This window comes from Raphanus sativus, chromosome 6, assembly GCF_000801105.2.
Source record: "Raphanus sativus cultivar WK10039 chromosome 6, ASM80110v3, whole genome shotgun sequence".
NCBI classification, from domain to species: domain Eukaryota; kingdom Viridiplantae; phylum Streptophyta; class Magnoliopsida; order Brassicales; family Brassicaceae; genus Raphanus; species Raphanus sativus.
Genome location: NC_079516.1, coordinates 9,832,532 through 9,856,320, shown reverse-complemented (window position 1 = coordinate 9,856,320; position 23,789 = coordinate 9,832,532). Strand labels below are relative to the sequence as shown.

Genomic DNA, 23,789 nt, shown 5'->3' with positions numbered 1-23,789 from the left:
CTTTTTGCAACTGAAATTTAGTTTGTAAGACAAAGAGATTACCTGGTTTAAAAATGGTAAATGTAAATTTATATTAAAATGAAAATGTGAAAGTCAATGCATAGATATTTAGCTCAGTAAAAAGCCAAAGCCGTAAGAGATGAGAAAGAAAAAAAAATATGAAAGTAACCCCCCGTATGGATTGAAGATGATCTAGAGTACCAACATAGTGTTGCCATGATTGGTGAGATATCTCTAAAGCCCTAATTTTGTTAATGAATTAATAAAGCCAAATCGTTTTCATTCCTGATTTAAAAGTCGGGAATATTCTTGCTGAGTCTGTCGATGACAAAAACAATATCATTGTTATAAATAATATTTAGCTAAACCTAAAGAAACAATGAACATATAAAATGAGTTTGTACTACAAAGACAGCAGCGACCTTCCTTTTGAATGATTAATTTAATTCGAAGGCATCATTAAAAAGGGATAGACTTGTAAGATAATATGTAACTAGATTTTGACCCGCACGTTCGTGCGGGTATATTTTTTTATAAAATATGTTGCTATTTGTTTTTCATGTCAATATTAGAGTTGGACAAAAAACTTGAATCCAGAAAATCGAACCGAACTCGATCCAAAAGAAAATAACAAACCCGAACAAAAATTGATGAAATATCCAAATTATTCAAAATTTTGGTATTTAGAGAACTTAAACCGAATCCGATCCGAACCAAAGTATTTTGGATACCCGAATGTTTGAAATAGATTTATATATTATTAGTTTAGATTTAATGTTTATAAAACATCTAGCATATATATGGTGGTTCTTTTAATTTGGTTTAAATAATTGAAAATATATATAAATACTCCAATGTAAATATCTAAAATAGTTAAAGTATACTCAAAACATCAAAAATACTTAAAAATAATTATTGATTCTTTATCCAAATATCTAATCAAACCAATTTATATGTTAAGTTCTAAGAACTACTATTAATGTGATTTTTTATTTGTGTCTAGAATATATATGGTTCTTTTGAATATATGTATATTTTGAATCAATTTTTGATATAATCAATTTTAAATTATTTGAAATATATATAACGTTTAATTTTTTATGATTATTTTATACAAATGATATTTTTAGATAATTAAATTTGCTCATTTTTTATAGTTTAAAGTTTGCCCAAATAAATAGTTTCTTATAATATGCAGTAATACATTTTTATGTTTTCTTAATAACATAAATTCATTCTTTTTAATATACTGCTATATATGTTTTCAAACAACATTATATTTCTTTTTATACTGCTATTCATGTTTTCAAACAAACCTCTTTTTAAAATTATTATTATGTTTCCAAATAAACTTATTTTTCAGACTGCTATTCAAGCTTCCAAACAAACATCTTTTTAAAAAATTTATCTATGTCGCTAAAAAAAAAACGAAAAGATACTTCTACTTTAATAATATAGATATACTAAATGTTAGAAATATTTTAAAGTTATTAGCACTTGCAAATCACGTGATTAGCGGTTAGATTTTTATCACATAATGGTAAGCATTTTAACGTTAGGAATATTTCAAAAATTTATCTTAACATTTTATTAAATATATATATATACAGTATAACTTCTTTAAATTAATAATCGATAGATTAATATCTCTATAAATTAATAGAATTTCATAGTCCTAAATTGAGTTTTTGGTTCAATTAGTATCTCGATAAATTAATAATCTCTATAAATTAATAAAAAAATATAGTTTTGGTGTAGTCCCAACATTATTAATTTATAGAGATTTCACTGTATATATATATATATTCTCAAGATTCTGCAATATATCTATAATCTAACATAATAAACCGTGATTAGCAAGTGTATATATTTATGTTATTAATGTGATTCTTTAATTTAGGGGTTTTTTATGTTAAGTTAGTAAAATAGTCAATGATTTAAAGAGTAATTAGTTGGTATCTTGATAGGATCGTTGAATTGATATGCTCCACGATCCTATCAAGAATAGTTAGTTAGAAAATCTTACAATAATTGATTTTCTATTTGAAAAAATAAAATAAATGTCTAATCCTATTTATTTATAATTAATATATACTAATGGTAATGGGCTTGTCGATTTTTTATATTTGTCATATGACGTGAAGCCTTTCTAACTATTAATGAATGTGTTAATACTAATAGCATAGATTGGTAAATATTGTGGAAAAGTCAAGTTAAATATTATTTGTACTTCAGTTTTAATAGATCAGATGGAAAATACGGCAATGACCAATTGTGGCGACATTATGAGCTTGGGCAAACCAGAAAGACACGAGGACTGATTATGCAATGATGACAAAGTTTCAGACTATTTGCTATAAATAGATAACCACACATATGATATATGTCTTACCAAATATAAGTTTATTGAGAAGAGAAACACAAAAAAACCAGAGTTAAAGAAAAAGTAACGCAAACCCAAAAGAAATGGCAAAGAACATCAACTCTGTCAGCTTCGCCATTCTCTTGGTCGTCCTCTTGGTAGCTTCCACTGGTAATTTAACAAGCTTTTCTATCATACCTTGTAGTTGTACTTCAGTTTTCTTACGCTGATGAATATGTCAACATGCAGAAATCCTGAAGACCGAGGCTCAAACATTTTGCTTCGAGTGCGGACCGGTGCCGTTTCTAGGTACAAATGCTGATTGCTTCAACTGTTGCAAAACCAAATACGGGAGTCCTCCAGTTGTTAGTGGCGTTGTTGAGGGAAGCGAGAAACACTGTCACTGCTATTGTTGATCGTTGAAATGACCTCATGCAATCACCATGTGTAGCATTTGTTCTCAATCGTTGACATGTCTTTTTTTTTTTTTATGTTCAAGCGTCTTTTGCTTTCCAATAAGACATCAAGGGCAAAACTTATCACTGCTTTGCCCCCAAGTTTATGCCTATGTTGTGTGTACGTGTGTTTCATTATGAATACAAAAACTCGTTTGTGTTCCCCTTTACATTTTCCTATACATTCTTCTGGTCGCTAAAAAGCATTTTTTAAAATATTGACCTGTCTTGATGTATAAACTCCTTTGTGTCTGTGTCTTCACAAGTTCACTAGCTAGAAACATCAAATTTAGTATATATAAATACCAAAAATGGTGTTCATCTTCAAAAAGAGTTCTATAGTGATCAGAAATAGAATTCTATATTCCAAAAAGCTAAGAATATAAGGATTTTTATTGATAAGACAAAGTTGATGGAATGATACAGTTTTAACTCCTAAATGGAACCAAACGAAATTAGAATTTTCAAATGCTAAACCTCGTTTTATTGAATATATTGAACCTGATGGAAGGATATGACTAGAAATAAGTACTAGAACGGTAGAACCTCATGATTAAAGGAGAAATATAGGTTACATATTTCTTATATTCCTATAAAGAAAACCTTTTAATATATTCCATCGGATATATCAAAACTGAATAGATTCTTTCAAAATTCATATACAAATAAAAAACAGAGCATAAGTTGAAAATAGTATGGAAATGGAGTTTAAAAAAATGCATCAAACTGAGCCATACCAATAGAAATAAATATTAAAGGCTTTTAATGATAGAAATTAAGCTAAAGTAATCAAATCATTTCTCCTCCTTCTCTCTCTAGACCCTGTTTTTTTTCAAATCGTCATTTGCCTCTCAGCTGCTAGCGCGTGTGTCGATGCTAGAGATGGCTTATCATTTATTCTTTTGTTCATCTTACTTGAGATTTGGTTGATTAGCAAGGTTTCAGAGGTTCAATCCCTTTCCGGTGACAAGCAGTGGAAGAATCGAAGCCATACGGCATAGTAGCTGCCGGCCCTGGTTATGTGATATCTCCTGTCCCGGTGCTTTTTGGCTATGATTCCGTTTGGGGATGCCGCAGGAGATGAGACACTGTAAAATCTAGGTCTTTAACATAACAGGGCTAGTCCTGGCTTCTCAAAAGCGTCAAGGATGTTGTCTTAACCGCAGTTGCTTACGGTGGAGAGGGCTTTAGGTTGAGGCGGCGGGTGGTTAAAGAATGACTACTGTTTTATCTATAGATCTTGGATTTTTTAAATCGATTTAATCCGGTTTCTATATTGACTGTGACTTTTCGTAACCGAAATTTTAGTTTGTAAGACAAAAAAATTACCTGGTTTAAAGATGGTAGATGTAAATCTATCTTATTAATGTAGAATTACTTTAAACTTTTGTTTGGTAATAGGGATATGAGTCTTTAAAAAAACTAAATTTTGTTTGGTAACAAAGATAGTAGAGAATTTTGTCCTTTCCTTATTTAAATGATAGATTTAAGTATTTAATGTATTTTCCTAATTTAAATAATAAATTTCTTTAATAGAATGAATCTTAACCAAAATAAATTTCCTTATAGACTTTTTGTTAACATTAAATATTTTTCAATATTTATTAATAAAAATAATAAAATAAAAATCACACATCAAAATCAATTTATATATCATATAAATAAAATATAAAATATTTTATTTATAAATTGTTAGTATAACACTTTTATAATATAAGTCCAATTAGTTATAAATATTAGATTTTTATATGAAACATTGTGATATAATAGACGATGAAAATCACATAATATAATTATTTAAAGTGTTATAAATAAAAATTTTGTTTTAAAATGTTATACTAACAATTATGTAATACATATTAATTTAAATATATATATATATATATATATATATATATATATATATATATATATTATCATTAGAACAAAGAAAAAATTGAAGTGAAAGCAAATATTTATACGGCCACGGGTCAAACTATAGAAATAAACAACAATGGCGTAAGATTTTTTTTTAACAAATTTATTTTAATTTCAAATATGTTTATATATTTTATTTATTTATAAATTATTTTATTTTTCATTAATAATGCTAAGATTTTGGAATTGGAAAAAATTATGACCCATCTCTATATTATTTTAATTAGGAATTTAAAATTTATATCAAAATATTTTTTTAAACTTTTAATTTTTATTATAACTACAAATGTTAATTTTCAATCTAAATTTATGTTTAAATATTACAAATATGTTATTTATAAATAAAAACTAAAAACATAAAATAAATACCCGCCTGATTGGGCGGGTCAAGATCTAGTTTGTATTAAATGAAAATGTGAAAGTCAATGCAGGGATATTTAGCTCAGCAGAAGCCAAAGCCCTAAGAGATGAGAAATAAAATAAAAATATGAAAGTAACCCATATGGATTGAAGATGCTCTAGAGTACCAACATAGTGTTGCCATGATTGGTGAAATATCTCTAAAGCCCTAATTTTGTTAATGAATTAATAAAGCCAAATCGTTTTTATTCCTGATTTAAAAGTCGGGAAGATTCTTGCTGAGTCTATCGATGAAAAAAACAATATCATTGTTATAAATAATATTTAGCTAAACCTAAAGAAGCAATGAACATATAAAATGAGTTTGTACTACAAAGACAGCAGCGACCTTCCTTTTGAATGATTAATTTAAGACGAAGGCATCATTAAAAAGGGATAGACTTGTAAGATAATATGTAATGGAAAATACGGCAATGACCAATTGTGGCGACATTATGAGCTCGGGCAAACCAGAAAGACACGAGGACTGATTATGCAATGATGACAAAGTTTCAGACTATTTGCTATAAATAGATAACCACACATATGATATGTCTTACCAAATATAAGTTTATTGAGAAGAGAAACACAAAAAAAACAGAGTTAAAGAAAAAGTAACGCAAACCCAAAATAAATGGCAAAGAACATCAACTCTGTCAGCTTCACCATTCTCTTGGTCGTCCTCTTGGTAGCTTCCACTGGTAATTTAACAAGCTTTTCTATCATACCTTGTAGTTGTACTTCAGTTTTCTTACGCTGATGAATATGTCAACATGCAGAAATCCTGAAGACCGAGGCTCAAACATTTTGCTTCGAGTGCGGACCGGTGCCGTTTCTAGGTACAAATGCTGATTGCTTCAACTGTTGCAAAACCAAATACGGGAGTCCTCCAGTTGTTAGTGGCGTTGTGGAGGGAAGCGAGAAACACTGTCACTGCTATTGTTGATCGTTGAAATGACCTCATGCAATCACCATGTGTAGCATTCGTTTTCAACCGTTGATATGTCCTTTTTTTATATTGTTCAAGCGTCTTTTGCTTTCCAATAAGACATCGAGGGCAAAACTTATCACTGCTTTGCCCCCAAGTTTATGCCTATGTTGTGTGTACGTGTGTTTCATTATGAATACAAAAACTCGTTTGTGTTCCCCTTTTCATTTTCCCATACATTCTTCATGTCGCTAAAAGTATCTATAAATATTGACTTGTCTTGTTGTATAAATTCCTTTGTGTCTGTGTCTTCACATGTTCTCTAGCTAGAAACACTGAATTTACTATATATAAATACCATAAGCAGTGTTCATCATCAAAAAGAGCTCTATAGTGATCAGAAATAGAATTCTATATTCCAAAAAGATAAAAGTATAAGAATTTTTATTGAATCAGACAAAGTGGATGGAATGGTACAATTTTAACTCCTAAATGGAACTAAACGAAATTATAATTCAAATGCTAAACCTCATTTTATTGAATATACGGAACCTGATAGAAGGATATGACTAGAAATAAGTACTAGAACCTCATGATTAAAGAAGAAATATATGTTACATATTTCTTATATTCCAATAAAGAAAACCTTTTAATCTATACCATAGAATATATCAAAACTGAATAGATTCTTTCAAAATTCATATACAAATCAAAAACGGAGCATAAGTTGCAAAATAGTATGAAAAGACAGTTTCTTAAAATAAAACGCATAAAAAAACTGAACCATGCAAATAGAAATAAATATTGAGAATTCGCCAAACAAAACCTCAACTTTGCACGAATTGCCAAAACAAACATGAACTTTTGGGCTCGCCAAAAAAATACTAAACTTTCATTGACTTTCTAATTAATTAACAATGTTATCGTTAACTTGCCAATTTAGCATATCGTCATTTAATTTAACGAAAGTCGTTTATTGTTGGCGTTAAAGTAAAACGACGTCGTTTTCAAATGAGATGAAACGATGTCGTTTTATATGATTTGAAAAATAAAAACAAGTAGCCCCCTGGATTCGAACTCAGGTTGAGTAGGACATATGACGACGTGTTTTACCACTGGGTTAGTGGCACTTTCAACGTACTTACAACATGTTTAATGTTATTTGGTATTCATTGAATATAAAAAATTCTCTAAAAACTTAAAAATATCTTTAAAATTCCAAAATTGAAAAAAGAAATATTTTTATAAAATTAATTTTGAAACTAAATGAAAAATATTTTTTTTTCAAAAAAAAATAAAAATTAAAAAAATTCAATATCTAGCTTAAAAAATCGAAATTTTTTTTTTATAAAATAATTTTTTTTTCCTTAAATTTCGATTTTTAAGCTAGGTATTGAATTTTTTTTAAAAAATTGAAATTTTTTTAAGATTTTAATTTTTTAAGAAATTTTTATTTTTATTTTTCATTTTAGTTTCAAAATTAATTTTATAAAAATATTTCTTTTTTCAATTTTTTGGAATTTTAAAGATATTTTTAAGTTTTCAGAAAAAAATTATATTCAATGAGTACCAAATAACATTAAATACGTTAGTAACTATATTGAAAGTGCCACTAGACTAGTGGTAAAACATCTTGTCATATGTTCTACCCAACCTGAGTTCGAATTCAGGGGCTAATATGAGCTTGGGCAAACCAGAAAGACACGAGGACTCATTATGCAATGATGACAAAGTTTCAGACTATTTGCTATAAATAGATAACCACACATATGATATGTCTTACCAAATATAAGTTTATTGAGAAGAGAAACACAAAAAAACCAGAGTTAAAGAAAAAGTAACGCAAACCCAAAAAAAATGGCAAAGAACATCAACTCAGTCAGCTTCACCATTCTCTTGGTCGTCCTCTTGGTAGCTTCCACTGGTAATTTAACAAGCTTCTCTGTAACGTCCCGACCGCCCACGGCTAATGGGCCACCCACGCCCGCTCTCTCGGCCCGTAGGCCCATCCCATCCGACGGTCGGTCGTTAATTTTTTCCAAGGCTCGAAATCATTATTTACTGACCCTGCAATCACCACATGACCTTTCCCTGTGCTTTGGCCTCACTCACACGCTATCGCGAATCATTTCCCGATAGGTCACCTATCCTTCCACTACTCCAGTTCAAGCACGCTTAACTCTGGAGTTCTTTCAGGATGTATTCCGGAAAAAGTAAGTCAACTTTGGTGACATAGGTAGCCAAATCAATTCTCTTAAGCCTTTCCGTATATCACAACTCGGGATGTTACAATTCACCCCCTCTCAAAGAACGCAACGCCCTCGTTGCGCCCCACGACAGGTCTCAAGACGCCTCTCAGGTCAGAACTGAGACGGCTAACCAGCTCTGATACCACTTGTAACGTCCCGACCGCCCACGGCTAATGGGCCACCCACGCCCGCTCTCTCGGCCCGTAGGCCCATCCCATCCGACGGTTGGTCGTTAATTTTTCCCAAGGCTCGAAATCATTATTTACTGACCCTGCAATCACCACATGACCTTTCCCCGTACTTTGGCCTCACTCACACGCTATCGCGAATCATTTCCCAATAGGTCACCCATCCTTCCACTACTCCAGCTCAAGCACGCTTAACTCTGGAGTTCTTTCAGGATGTGTTCCGGAAAAGGTAAGTCAACTTTGGTGACATAGATAGCCAAATCAATTCTCTTAAGCCTTTCCGTATATCACAACTCGGGATGTTACATTCTCTATCATACCTTGTAGTTGTACTTCAGTTTTCTTACGCTGATGAATATGTCAACATGCAGAAATCCTCAAGACCGAGGCTCAAACATTTTGCTTCGAGTGCGGACCGGTGCCGTTTCTAGGTACAAATGCTGATTGCTTCAACTGTTGCAAAACCAAATACGGGAGTCCTCCAGTTGTTAGTGGCGTTGTTGAGGGAAGCGAGAAACACTGTCACTGCTATTGTTGATCGTTGAAATGACCTCATGCAATCACCATGTGTAGCATTTGTTCTCAATCGTTGACATGTCTTTTTTTTTTTTTATGTTCAAGCGTATTTTGCTTTCCAATAAGACATCAAGGGCAAAACTTATCACTGCTTTGCCCCCAAGTTTATGCCTATGTTGTGTGTACGTGTGTTTCATTATGAATACAAAAACTCGTCTGTGTTCCCCTTTACATTTTCCTATACATTCTTCTGGTCGCTAAAAAGCATTTTTTAAATATTGACCTGTCTTGATGTATAAACTCCTTTGTGTTTGTGTCTTCACAAGTTCACTAGCTAGAAACATCAAAATTAGTATATATAAATACCAAAAATGGTGTTCATCTTCAAAAAGAGTTCTATAGTGATCAGAAATAGAATTCTATATTCCAAAAAGCTAAGAATATAAGGATTTTTATTGATAAGACAAAGTTGATGGAATGATACAATTTTAACTCCTAAATGGAACCAAACGAAATTAGAATTTTCAAATGCTAAACCTCGTTTTATTGAATATATTGAACCTGATGGAAGGATATGACTAGAAATAAGTACTAGAACGGTAGAACCTCATGATTAAAGGAGAAATATAGGTTACATATTTCTTATATTCCTATAAAGAAAACCTTTTAATATATTCCATAAGACATCAAGGGCAAAACTTATCACTGCTTTGCCCCCAAGTTTTTGCATATGTTGTATGTACGTGTGTTTCATAAAGAATACAAAAATCGTTTGTGTTCCCCTTTTCATTTTCCCATACATTAATCTTCTGGTCGCTAAAAAGTATCTTTAAATATTGACCTGTCTTGATGTATAAACTCCTTTGTGTCTGTGTCTTCACATGTTCACTAGCTAGAAACATCAAATTTAGTATATATAAATACCAAAAATGGTGTTCATCTTCAAAAAAAGTTCTATAGTGATCAGAAATGGAATTCTATATTCCAAGAAAGGTCGGCAATAGTGCCATTAGCGCGTAAGTGTTATTGGTGAGACAATGTCATCTAAAACTACAGTACAGATGAGAGCATGCAATCGATGTTTTGACGAGATTCGCAGCAGAGTTTTTTGACATGGAAAATAAGATTCTTCCAATTCTGAAGTACAGCTACGATAACTTGGCGGATGAACTTATCAAATCTTGTTTCCTGTATTGTGCTTTGTATCCAGTAGGGGCGGACACAAACACCAAACCGAATCGAATCAACAAACTCAGACCGACCCAAACCAAACCAAATTCTATGTCTAAACCATTTGGTTCAAAATTTGATCAATTTAAATGGTTCAGTTTAGTTTGGTTTTAAACCAAACCAAATCGAAAATTATGAATTTGGATAAACTGGAGTTGAAGCATAAAAATCTTATATATTAAAACCGATTCACAACTCATTTCATGTGTGATTTTTTAAGTTGGACCATTCATTTATTAAATATATTTTTCTTATTACTTTATAATATATATACTAACCATAAATTTTGTTAATGCTTATATTACATAAGTTGCGACTATATTTTAAATTATTCCTAGAACCTAATCTAGGTAATGCTAACTTCTTTCCTATTAATATTTACTAGACCTTGACCCGCCCGACCGGGCGGGTATTTATTTTATGTTTTTACTTTTTATTTATGTCAGATTATGTATTTGTAATATTTAAATACAAATTTAAATTGATAATTAATCTTTTACATTTATAATAAAAACTAAAATTATAAGTTTAATAAAATATTATGATACAAAATTTTAAGTTTCCAAACAAAAATAATATAGGAGTGGGTCATTTTTTTTCCAATTCCAAAATCTTAGCATCCCTTAAAACAAATAAAATAAATTTATAAATACATAAAATATATAAACATATTTGGAAATATAATTTATATTAAAATAAATTTGTTAAATAAAAATAATCTTGCGTTGTTGTTGTTTATTTCTATAACTTGACCCGTGACTGTATAAAAAAATTTCAGCATAAATATTTCTTTTCACTTTAAATTTTCTTGCACTAATAGTATAATATATATATTTGTAAATTAAAATGTATTACATAATTTTTGATATAACATTTTAAAACATAGCAATTTTATTTATTACTTTGAATAATTATACTTTGCGATTTTAGTTGTCTATTATGTCGCAATGCATCATATAAACGAATCTAATATTTATAACTAATTGGACTTATATTATGAAAGAATTATACTAATAATTTATGAATAAAAATCTATATTACTAAAGTGAAGTTTATTTTCCTACAGAATTTTTGAAAAAAGGTTTTAAACGATTTGTAAAAATAGATTCTTAAATCATTATCTTGAGAAAATAATAAAAAACAATAAAAACAAATATGAAAATGATAATGATAACTTGGGCCGGGTGCTTTTCAAAAATTATGATTTTGGCCATAGATGATTTATAAATGGTTTATTAGGCTAACGTTATGATATGTGCACCTATTATCATTTTGGCCATAATTAAATACGTACATGAATATTAGGAGCAATGCAAAATAAAGAATGCCTATTTTTTAGGAAAGTCGTTTTTAAAAAATTTATTGTTCTCAAATTCTTTTTAGTTTAAAATCTGATTTAGGAAATCATTTAATAAATTAAGAAAAGACATGAATTGTTTAAATGTAAGATTATTAAATATTTCAGTGGCATAGACTTGTAAATAAATAGTAAATCTTAGGGTTAATCCATATGTGTACTTCTATTTTAATAAAGTAGATGTAACTAATTAATTTTGTATTATATCTAAATATTTTCATTAATTTGAAATTTGAAATTTGAAATATTATTGTACATCTTATCTATTATATTAAAAGAGAAGCAGTCTTGAAAAGTCGACTTATACAAGTTGTTTTGGACTCTTTCATTTAAGTAACAATTATTTGGTCTTATCATACAAAATATATCCGTGTATTTAGCTTACTCTATCTATATTTGTTACGCTACAACATTCTCTGCATGATAATGTTACACACAATAGACAATAATTTATACATTTGAATCAAAACATACTTTTTAATCTCGATAGTCTACATTTATCATATCATTAACTCAAACCATACATTACCATCTCTAGAGTCTACATATAATAATATCACATGTATTCCTCTAACAGAACAAAACACCATGATGTCAATACTCTCATTCGAAAAATATCCAGAACCTCAATGAAACAATACGTTCATTCTCGATCTTGCAACTAGATTAATAGTATCACCTTACACATATATCATTGAGGTTTAGTCTAATATTACAAAACATTTACCCCTTATACCACAGTAGAACAACGTTCATTATCGATCTTTCATATATCGTTACTAACTTGAAAAAAACTACGAACTATTGTTCGGATATTTGATAAAGTATATACTTTATCTACGATTTAAAATACAGAAAATCTTGAATATCTTCAATTACTTTATTTTCAAATTTAGTATCAACAACCAGAAATTACTAACTAGCGAGCATAATATACGGAGTCTACTTTAACAACATTGATTTAGAAACAATATCCTCTATATACGATTTTAAATACTTAGACACTTATATCTTAGATTTCTTGATCTTCAATATGTAATCTGTTTATTTGAAAAAAATATCTAACCTTCTTTAACTTGATAAACATCAAGTCTTATTAGCTAAACAATAACAGATTCCTATAATATTCCTCATAGGTTCAACTAGAAAATCAAATAAAATCTTTATACCAGCAATCCTAATTTTTCGTAGCTTACAGCCACTTGGATCTCTCATAATATAAATACAAACCGTGGTAGACCACTTTCTCCATCCCTTTATTAATCAAACATATCGATACATAAAAATGGCTAACAATTTGCAGCAATCTTTCCTGAACAAAATCAAACTTCACAAGACTGCTAGGCGCATTCAAGTGAAAATACTCCATTCATGAAGATTCTTCATGAAAGGTGTTGGTGAATCTATGGAACTCATCCTAAGTGAATTTATATATATTTATATGTAGTCTATGTATTTAGAAAAAAAACAAACTAACTGATGCTTTTGTCGGAAATATATGTTTTGTTTTGTAATTGTCGATTTTTTTTGGACAAGAAGGAAGGATATCATCTTTTGTCGGCAGAAGATCTGAAGATTTGATGGGCTTGGGCCAACTATTTCAAGCAACAAGTGATGGGCTGAAACCCAATTTTTTAAAATGTCGTTATGTTGAAAAAATATTTATGCACAAACCGATATATAACAACTCTAATGTCAGATATAAGTTGTAAAAAGAGCATCAAACATTCTTTTTTGTTTTAATTGTCTATTCTTGATCAAAAATAAAACAGTATTTTTTATGGTTGGTTTTATTTTACTGTATTTTGATAGGGTTCCCTTATATATACTTCACTAGGGTAAACCCGCCCTACGGGCGGGCTGAATAAATAAACTAATAGTAAAAATCTATTTTAAATTATTAGTTTACTTTAAATAAAAAAATAACATTAAGGTTCATTAAAGTTACTTTAACATGTTAGTGAATTTATATTTTTTTAAAAGATAATTTCTTATTTGAAAATATTAGATATTGTCAGGATTTTTAATGAAAAGACTATATTTAACTTATTAAAATAATCAATTCGAAATCGTCGATATGAAAATTTAAATGTTAAATATGAAATATATAATAAATAATGTGATGCGTCAGTATAATTTTTTTAAAAATATTTAGGTATAAATTTTTGAAAAAGAAAAGATTATATAGCACCAAGATTTACTTAACTCGATTTCCTTAACCTATTCGTTTAGTTATTGAATAAATGAATTTTTGAACCGAACCATCTTTGTTTCTTTTTAAAAAGTTTGTGGTTTGCTTAACCAATTGGTTTAGTTTACGAATTAGTTAAATTTTGAACCAAAGCATTTGTCTATTTTTAGCAACAGAAATCAAAATTATCTCCAATGAACGAAAGCTTTGAATAAAAATATTTATAATCAAATACATGAACAAATTTAAACAAAATCCACAAACAAAGTCAAAAAAAAAATTATCTCCCATAAACTTAAACTATCTGGAAATATTATGACTGAGGAAATAATTTTGCCACTGCATCAGCCTCATGAGCCTTGTATTGCATAATCCGGGAATATGATTGAAAGAGCAAGCTTTAAAGAGGCTGCTGAAATGTTAATTGTCAAAGAGAATGCCAGTCATCTCTTTGATGAGTCAGCTTGCAGAATTCTAACTAACACCCGCTAATTGGAGAATAAGTAAAATCGAGACAAAAATATGAAGAATACTTTGGCTTTGATTAGAAAAATATTATACCTATAAAACATACATAAATTATATGATATTCTCTTATATTAGCAGAAAAATTTCCTTAGAATCGTGACCAAATTATATAAAACATATTTTGTTTACACTATTTGGCAGAACAAAACTTCTAAAAATAATAAAGGAAGCTGCTTCGTTTGATACAATGATGAGTGATACCTACAAATAAGAAGGTTCATCTCTCAGATTCATTATGGCTAAGTCAATCTCCTCTCTAGATCATCCACTTCAGTAGATTCTAAGCTGCAAGAAGCTTTGAACACAGAAAAGAATGTATCATAGAGCTGAAGTTTTAGAGCTGAAGTTTTAGAGTTGAATATACCTGTTTAGAAAGAATCAATAAAAGTTAGTTTTAAATCATCTGTAATACTTTCCATGATAACATTGAGAAAATGGGGGTCTTGACATTTATGAGGATAGATGAAATAAACAAATCCAATGAAAGAAAAGATGATCAAATTTATAAAGTAAGTCAAGCAAACTAACATCGCATGTTGCAACAATTCTAGAGCCAAGAGATACGAAAACATACCAAGTGTAGCCACAACCATGTATTATTGAGTAGAGAAACATATTGTCCATGGTCCATACCCATGTTTGTTGGCAAAGCTTAACCAATTCGACGAAGTATATCAGAGAAACTCGCTACAGAATAATGTATTTGTTGGACTGAGTGTTATCCAATTTGCCAATATGCACCATTGTGCACACAGAGAGCGTTTTAGTGAGACTGGAAAAGCAAACTAAATCTGGTCGTCTTCTCTCCTCTAAGGTTTGAGACCTTCAAATCGCCCTCACAAAGTCAGAGCAATATCAAAAAGACTTCTCTCATACATATGTATATGAAACTCATGACTCATGAAGAAATCGACGTTACCCAAATTGTTCTTCTTCTCCTTCATTTTCTTAAACTCCTCTGATTTATTTTCATCCCATGTCTCTTCGTATACATCAAAGTTAAACTCTTCTCAGGGAAACCTCAGGTAAACATCTCCGGAGACGCGTTAGCTTTATGGAACGTCGGAGAGACCAATCCTTGGAGATGGCGAGATGCAATGTGAGGCCAATTCTCAAAGGTCCAACTCCAAGTCATGGGCTTTCAAGCTCTGTTACAGTCTTACAGACAATACAACCTCAAAAGCTCACAGGTTTGATCCCTAATTAAAATCAGAGACTTGTTAGATCTTTCCGGTGACTGCAAATGGTTACTAATTGTTGAGAGGCACCGGAAAATAACGGGCCAATCAAAATGGATACGATTCATATCGTCAACGGGTTTGAGAAAGATCATAAAGAAAAATTGTCTTACTTTTCTTCTGCTAAGATATTAGTAACCATTTTGTTGAGTGACATGTTTTACATGTACATGTAAGGTGAAATTTTGATCATATCATGCATTGTAATGTATACAGAAAATAAACGCAAGTACATCCATCAAAGAGAATGTCAATGTATTAATTAAAGAAAAAGAGTGACTTATCTTGCAACCCTTGCTCTTCAGATATTTTTTTACTCAGTTGTTTTAATGTCTGAACTTCAAGCACCAGAAGACTACATCTGTTTTCTACACGATCAAGTTTCAAGTCACAAAAACGTGACTGATCAAAAACTCATTTTGCACATAAACAACACTGATAGAAAATTTCTAGAACATAACATCTGCGTTTTTGTATATTAAAATGATTTAGATCAATTTTAAAAGAATTTTGTGCATTGAGTTTGATTCAAATTGATAGGATTTCAGTTTCTAAGTCTTCTTTCATTAATAAGATTTGCAGCTCTTATAAACTCACCATGTCCGAGAGCCTATCAACCTCCCTTGTGCCAGATTGAACTGTAACAGTTGCCTTTGCTATATCTCGTCACACTCTATTTCTCTCTGCTACTTTCTCCGTCTCTCTCGGCCGCTTCCTTCATACCTCTCCGCTGAGTGCTCTGTTGCTCTCCGCCTCTTATTCCGTTGCTTGCTCTGTCGACGTACTGACAACAATAATACAATGTTTGATTTATATTAGCTCAAAAAAAAAATTTGGCCAACTGTGAGAAAAATATCAATGACAAACAGTTGCAATATCTGAGAAAAGGGTATATTGCGATTTTTTTAAGAACAATATTGATTCTGGGAAAGTCTCAACTCTTCATCTTCTTCAGAGCCCATTAATTAGAAAGCTTGATATTGAAAATTTAGTTTCTAATGTTTTTAGGAATTTATAGGATGATGTTCAGGAGATGAGCACGGACCTCTTTATAGGTGATATACACCGCCTAGAGAAGGAGAAACGATGGTTCTTAATGTCGATGAATCAATGAATCTGAAACGTTTGGAGGAGAAGAATGTCAGACGAACAGACACGAACAAAACTATGACCCAAAGATTCTTCATGAAGATTCGTCTCATGATGAATTCTAAATGAGGAAGTCAGATCAAGAAAGACGATGAACATGTCGTAAAACGAAAAAATAAACTGTTTACCTTTTGTTAGGGCTGGGCTTTTGTTTTTCAGAATGTACGTGTAATGAAATAATTAAGCCCAACTCACCGGATTACATGAATTAATGAAACGGTGCGTACTAAAAGAGAGGAACACGTGTCACTGCAGGAATAATCTATTTGATGACGTGGCACCTTAAGAGAAGAGAGTAGCTCTTCTTTATAGTATTAGATTATGAACACATTCAGAAAAGGCATATATTCACTCGGATCAATATATAGACCCTATTTTTACTTTTAAACAAAAATTTAAAGCGTATGTTCCGAATCTTGAATTCGTACAAATGTATATGTGAATACATTTTATATGATCAGATTTCATTTAAACAAATTTCGAAAACAAACCCGCGATTTTTAAGCGTGGATCAAAACCTAGTCTATCTTATTAAAAGAGAAGTACACATATAGAATACCCCTTAGTTTTTAGTGTTATTTACAATTGCATGCCACTGAGAATTAAATTGAATTTTCTATTTTAATGCTTGTCTTTTTCAGTTATATTAATGTGTTTATTTTTCTTTCCTATTTTAATGTTTGTCTTTTTCAGTTATATTAATGTATTTTTTTTTCTTTCCTATTTTAATATTTGTCTTTTTAGTTAGATTAATGTATTTTGTTTTTTATTCTTCAACAATTAATGATATTTTAAAGTTATCTTTTTTTTTGTCAACTTAAACTTAAAGTTGTCTAAACTATTTGAAAAATATAAAAATAGGCAAAAGTAAACCTATAAAGTAGATAAACAATAATCAAACACCAAAAATATTTAAAATATATTTATTCTCCATCGAAATATTGAAGTTTAACCTGTTTTTTAATTTTTAATTTAGGTATTTTGGCTTACATTACTCAAATCTATATGTTTTGAGAAATTTAAAGTATACATAAATTTTGAAAATTTTAAAATAATTCAAACTGGTTATCCGTATCCGAACCGAACCCGCAAATACCCGAATCAAACCGAAACCAAAATTTGTAAATATTTGAATGTTGGTGAAATCTTTAAACTCGGGAATCTCAAACCCAAATAGATTTTAACTGAATCAGTGGGTATCCAAATACACATCCCTAACGTAGTCAATGTAAAACGATCAAGTATTACAAATGCATCATTAGTATAAATAAATAAAAACTAAAACAGAAAATTAATACACGTGCGGTCGCACGGGTCAAGATCTATCTATCTTATTAAAAGAGAAGTACACATATAGAATACCCCTTAGTTTTCAGTGTTATTTATAATTGCATGCCACTGAGAATTAAATTGAATTTCCTATTTTAATGCTTGTCTTTTTCAGTCATATTAATGTGTTTCTTTTTCTTTTCTATTTTAATGTTTGTCTTTTTCAGTTAGATTAATGTGTTTTTTTTTCTTTCCTATTTTAATGTTTGTCTTTTTAGTTTGATTAATGTATTTTGTTTTTTATTCTTCAACAATTAATGATATTTTAAAGTTGTCTTTTTTGTCAACTTAAACTTAAAGTTGTCTAAACTATTTGAAGATATAGAAAATAGTCAAAAGTAAACATATAAAGTAGATAAACAATAATCAAACACCAAAAATATTTAAAATATATATTTATTCTCCATCCAAATATTGAAGTTCAACCTTTTTTTAATTTTTAATTTAGGTATTTTGGCTTACATTACTCAAATCTATATGTTTTGAGAAATTTAAAGTATAAATAAATTTTAAAAATTTTAAAATAATTCAAGCGGGTTATCCGTATCCGAACCGAACACGCAAATACCCGAATCAAACCGAAACCAAAGTTTATAAATATTTGAATGTTACTGAAATCTTTAAATTCGGGAATCTCAAACCCAAATAGATTTTAACTGAATCAGTGGGTATCCAAATACACATCCCTAACGTAGTCAATATAAAATAATCAAGTATTACAAATACATCATTAGTATAAATAAATAAAAACTAAAACAGAAAATTAATACCCGTGCGGTCGCACGGGTCAAGATCTAGTTTATATATTAAAACAGAAGTCACAACTCATTTCATGTGTGATTTTTAAGTTGGACTATTCATTTAAATTTTTATTAAATATATTTTTGTTATTAGTTTATAATATACTAACCATAAATTTTGTTAATGCGTATATTACATAAGTTTCTACTAAATTTTAAATTATTCCTAGAATCTAGGTAATGCTAACGTCTTTCCTATTAATATTTATGTAACTAATTAATTTTTTTATTATATCTAAATATTTTCATTAATTTCGAAATTTGAAATATTATTGTACAGTAATATATTAATTAATTGTTTATAAAATGAAAAATTAAAATTATATCATATTTTATCTACTTTATAATCATAATATGTTAGGAAAAGTACATAATACATATCTAAACATTGACATATCTTAGAATTTTTTATATATAATAATATATTATCTAAAATGTATAAGCATAAAATATTGGTAAAAAATAAATTCAGTTTTGAAGGTAGATCAAAATTTAGCATAAATTTAATACAAAATAATTTTTAAATATATTTCTTCAAGTATATATAAATTTGTTTAATAACTTTTTTTTGGTCAACATTTGTTTAATAACTAAATGCAAATACAATAAGATAAATCAAACAAGTATTAAAAAGAGAATAAGAGCCTCATCTAGGCTATCTACGTCGGCATCAAAATTCATCCAATCAGATTATTTCGTTTTGCCATGTCACCATCAATTACTGAGAAAGTGTATTTCAAGTGGGCTGAGTAAAAATAACAATCTAGTTCATCGCAACCCAAAACCTATTCCGTGTCAAGCTTCTCTCCCTCTCGACTTTTCCACTTCCTCTTCCTCTTCTCTTATCTCTAAAATGGATTAACTACATAATAGAATTGAGTTTTATTCTAATCCTAATATATTTTAGATTAAAAAATAGAACAACGAATAAATGTATTATTTTATTTATAGAGTAAATATTTTCATTATAAAATGGAAAATAGAGTAAGATTGGAATATTTGTTAATCCAAACTTTATTTTAAAATAAAAAAATAGAATGTAACAAGGACAAATTACATAGCCAATTAATAATTATAAATCAAGGCCACCATCAAACGTTTACAAGAGAAAATAACACTGCAGACAAACCCACAATTTCTTTTGTGTAAATGAAACAAACCCACAACTATTTAAACACAAAAAATAACACATATGAAGCAAAAATGGATTATAAAAACATGTCAGCAGGTTAGAAACCTTACCTCAAAACCTTTTTTGAAGAGATCCCAACCGAGGTTAGAGATCTTCATGACTACGGATTATCGTAACTGCATTTATTCTGAAAAGATGTGTTTGTTTCATCAAACAACAAAGAAATATACTCTTTATGTTGCTGACAAAAGAAAAATACTATTTAGGGTTCATATTAGTTATTGTTTAAAGTTATTGCACAGTTATTAAGAAAATATTATTTTATTTATTTTGTATCAAGTAATCAAATCCAACCAATAAAAAAATCATTCAATAAAGCACAATTGGTCAAAAACACCAACCAACATTAAAAATTTGCAAATTTTTTGAAAACATCATTTAAGTTGAAACAAAAACAAAGTCTTAAAACACCAATTAAAATGAATCATAGGAAGTACAAAAGCCATAAAAGAACATGTAAGATTTCTTCACCAATTTTTATTTATAGTCACAATATATTTTATCTATACTAGAAATAAATAAATAAAATAGATAAGTTTAAAACAAAAATTAATGAAATAACCCGGGCGTAGCCCAGAATAGTCTCTAGTATATAATAAAAGGGATAAATACATGTGATGGTTTTAAACATGTGATTAATTATAACATGTAAATTATAAAGTTATTGTATTTGAAATAGTTATATAAGCAATTAAGTATATGATTAATGTTAAAAATATATACTACTAAAGATCCAATATATATATATATACATATATATATAACTTAAAAAAACACCCGCGCATCTAGTTTTAAATTAAATTATATTCAAAATTGAACATTTATCAGGGAAAATGAATCCATAGATGAATATAATTTTTACTACTCATTATGTGATGGAGAAATTGGAGTTGAAGCATATAATTTTTTGAAGGATCTTATTATTATTTCTTTTAAAGTAATTGAATACGGTGAATATTAACCATATAAAATCATTACACTATCATTGACATTTCAAGTCCATGATGTTTCCGTGATGATATTTGGGAGAGGAAAACATTTGAAGATTCTTACAATATTATACCAATACTTGCTTCTTAATTTGTAAGCATGTAATTCTTTGGAAAGACTTTCTTTTATAGAAGATACAAACAATGAAAAAAGAAGAATTTATTTTTAGTGATATGCAAAAAAAAAAAATATATTAACAAATAAGATCTCCTAAAGCTAAAGTATAATTATGTTTTTGACTACATACATTTACGTGGTTTCAAACAAATCATGAATATCTAACTGATTAGATTAAAATGTGTTTGTTTTTAATAAATTTCAAATACTCTGTTGTATTCAAAATCTCAAAATAATTTTACTAAACAGATAATAATACATATATGTTATTGGGCATGGACATGTAATTTTGTTACAACCATATGTAAAACAAAATAATATATTTTTTGTATTATCAATAAAAAATAAAATTATAAGCATGATACTTTGTAATAAATATATTTACTTTATAGCAATTGTAAACAAAGTTTATAAAGAAACTTCTTTTATAAAATGTGGCTTATCTTTTTATACAAAACAAACTCCCGTACGATATCGCACGGGTTCCTTACCTAGTATTAATAATACATATCCCATTTAATATAAAAAATTGTGTTGTTTCATTATAAGAGTTGTATTAATTGAAAAAATGTGAAATTATAGTGTGTATTTTCAACATCATCTTTAAATTGTTTTGTTTGAAGAGTTGTGTCATTTTAATTAATTAGGGGCAAATACTCTTCGCCTTGTGCACCTCTTAAGCTGGAAATAGATGGTAAGATCGCTTAATTGAGCACCCATATAAATATTGCTTCAACCGGTAAACATAAAGAAACGTTTTGTAGCTGTGAACTCTCTGATGGTTGGGAGATTGGGGTCCAAAAATAATTTTGGTAGCTTGACTCGATTTAAGGAACATGTTAACTGTACAATGAAGAGTATTTGGTCAACTATTGGTTTAAGCTAATTTTAAAGTTTAAATATATAACTTACCTCCAATTTTTTTTTTGGGATCACAAATATGACCACAATGACAGTGATTCTATCCTCTGAATTAAGGAGACCCATAAACATTGATGCAGCTTCGTCCCATAAAGACAAGTAGACCTCCATCGCGCTATTATTTAATTTTATAAACTTATTACTATAAGGATGTCATGCGGGAAAGTTATAGGAAAAGTGAGAGATATTTGTGTACTTACGGGGCAATGAGGAGACGAATGACAAGTGGATTCATTACTTCAGCGCTCTTAAGGCTATCATATGATGCAGCGTTCCAAATGCAGTTTAAATCACATATCTATACTAGTAAAGCAGGATCTCTTCTAAGATTATGCTCGTAGATTTTCAAATTATTTACATAAGACTGCCACTGTTTTTTTAGATTTTTTTTTAATTATTCTTATCATATATTTGGTCGACCAAAGATATGCTCTCATTTTTACACCATTCAGAAAATCCAACCTTTAATAAAGCCCATCGACTCTAAACTATGGGGACAAAACTAATGCCATCGAAGAAATTTCTTTTATTTTCTCAATTTAATTTATTAAATAGCTTACTCAGATTTGGAAACATATATATTTAGTACAAAACGTGGACCTTCATATTATAATGTCATTACAAAACATGAAGTGAACCATATTTATCTTTATAATTATATTTAGATCCAAAACTTGAACCATATATAGTTATGATTGCGCTCATAACATGAACCACCTCTCATATACATAATATTTGAATTGCATAGTATGTTAAAATTTATTACCGGTGAAGCATCCAACCTTATTATTGTGAACTAAATAATTGTTTTATACATATAAATATATATGTATACCTAATAAAAATTATTTTCTAATCCCTAATCGAAGAATCTAAACCCCAAACACATAAAACCTTAGCCATGTTGCTTTTTATTTAAAACAATTTAAATTTGATTTATATTATGTACCAATTTTAAAAACGATCATATAGGCTATATAGTTTGGGTAAAGCGTATGTTGTCCATTTTTGTTACAATTCGCCTAACAAAAATATTCCTAAATTTTTTGTCCATTTATTAGTTTACTTTGCACATACAACCATACATAAAAAGGAAACATTAGACCAATAATATAGGTCATATTGAATATATCTATACTATTGTAGTAAAATCTCTCATATAATTCTACTCTTAATTATTTGAGTTATTTATAATAACATGCCACTCATTAGTATAATGATTGCTAGATACACTCCTATAATTATCGCATCTTTTTTGTTTTTTCAGTCAGTTGTTCAACTCTATAAAATAGTTTTATGCAAAAATTCATATCATTTAATTTAACCGATATATATATATATATATATATATATATATATATATATATATATATAATTCATACAATTTAAAAAATTATGTTTACAATATTTTTACATTTTAGAAATATATATGGACATATTTAAACAAGTATATATAATCTATATTTTAGGTTCAATAAATATATAACTTAGATACGATTTGTGCCCAATGCGCTGAATTCTCTTTTTCGTATTAAACGTTTGAGTATATATGGACTTTGAGTTTGATTTAAATTTTGCAAAAAATAAAATTATTTTCACAAATTAACAATATTAGACATTGGTAATCCAAAACATATGAACAACTAATAAATAATGTTGTTTTGCAACCAACTATTAAATAATGTTACAAAACATATTATATAAATTTAAAGAAAAGATTTTATGTTATAAAA

At 28.9% G+C, this 23,789-nt stretch overlaps 3 protein-coding genes and 2 long non-coding RNA genes across 5 annotated transcripts; 4 read left to right on the top strand and 1 right to left on the bottom strand.

Moving 5' to 3' along the window:
* The first annotated feature begins 2,401 nt into the window (after positions 1 to 2,401).
* LOC130496459 (defensin-like protein 206) lies at positions 2,402 to 2,987 on the top strand. Its single transcript, XM_056988527.1, has 2 exons — positions 2,402 to 2,533; positions 2,612 to 2,987. Exons 1-2 carry the CDS (start codon positions 2,467 to 2,469, stop codon positions 2,776 to 2,778), a joined length of 234 nt encoding a protein of 77 aa, XP_056844507.1. The 5' UTR covers positions 2,402 to 2,466; the 3' UTR covers positions 2,779 to 2,987.
* A 2,715-nt stretch (positions 2,988 to 5,702) lies between these two features.
* LOC108810849 (defensin-like protein 206) lies at positions 5,703 to 6,284 on the top strand. The gene is made up of 2 exons (XM_056988497.1): positions 5,703 to 5,834; positions 5,913 to 6,284. The coding sequence occupies exons 1-2, from the start codon at positions 5,768 to 5,770 to the stop codon at positions 6,077 to 6,079; spliced, it is 234 nt and encodes a 77-aa protein (XP_056844477.1). The 5' UTR covers positions 5,703 to 5,767; the 3' UTR covers positions 6,080 to 6,284.
* A 1,634-nt stretch (positions 6,285 to 7,918) lies between these two features.
* On the top strand, positions 7,919 to 9,177 carry LOC130496517 (defensin-like protein 206). Its single transcript, XM_056988630.1, has 2 exons — positions 7,919 to 7,985; positions 8,870 to 9,177. The coding sequence occupies exons 1-2, from the start codon at positions 7,919 to 7,921 to the stop codon at positions 9,034 to 9,036; spliced, it is 234 nt and encodes a 77-aa protein (XP_056844610.1). The 3' UTR covers positions 9,037 to 9,177.
* A 3,686-nt stretch (positions 9,178 to 12,863) lies between these two features.
* Positions 12,864 to 13,382, top strand: LOC130496360 (uncharacterized). The gene is made up of 2 exons (XR_008935462.1): positions 12,864 to 12,992; positions 13,141 to 13,382. It is a non-coding gene; the product is annotated as an uncharacterized LOC130496360 (long non-coding RNA).
* Positions 13,383 to 14,369: 987 nt separating this feature from the next.
* On the bottom strand, positions 14,370 to 16,787 carry LOC108806421 (uncharacterized). The gene is made up of 5 exons (XR_001942536.2): positions 16,604 to 16,787; positions 16,156 to 16,342; positions 15,240 to 15,926; positions 14,895 to 15,143; positions 14,370 to 14,684 (listed from the first exon to the last, which is right to left on the bottom strand). It is a non-coding gene; the product is annotated as an uncharacterized LOC108806421 (long non-coding RNA).
* Positions 16,788 to 23,789: the final 7,002 nt, after the last annotated feature.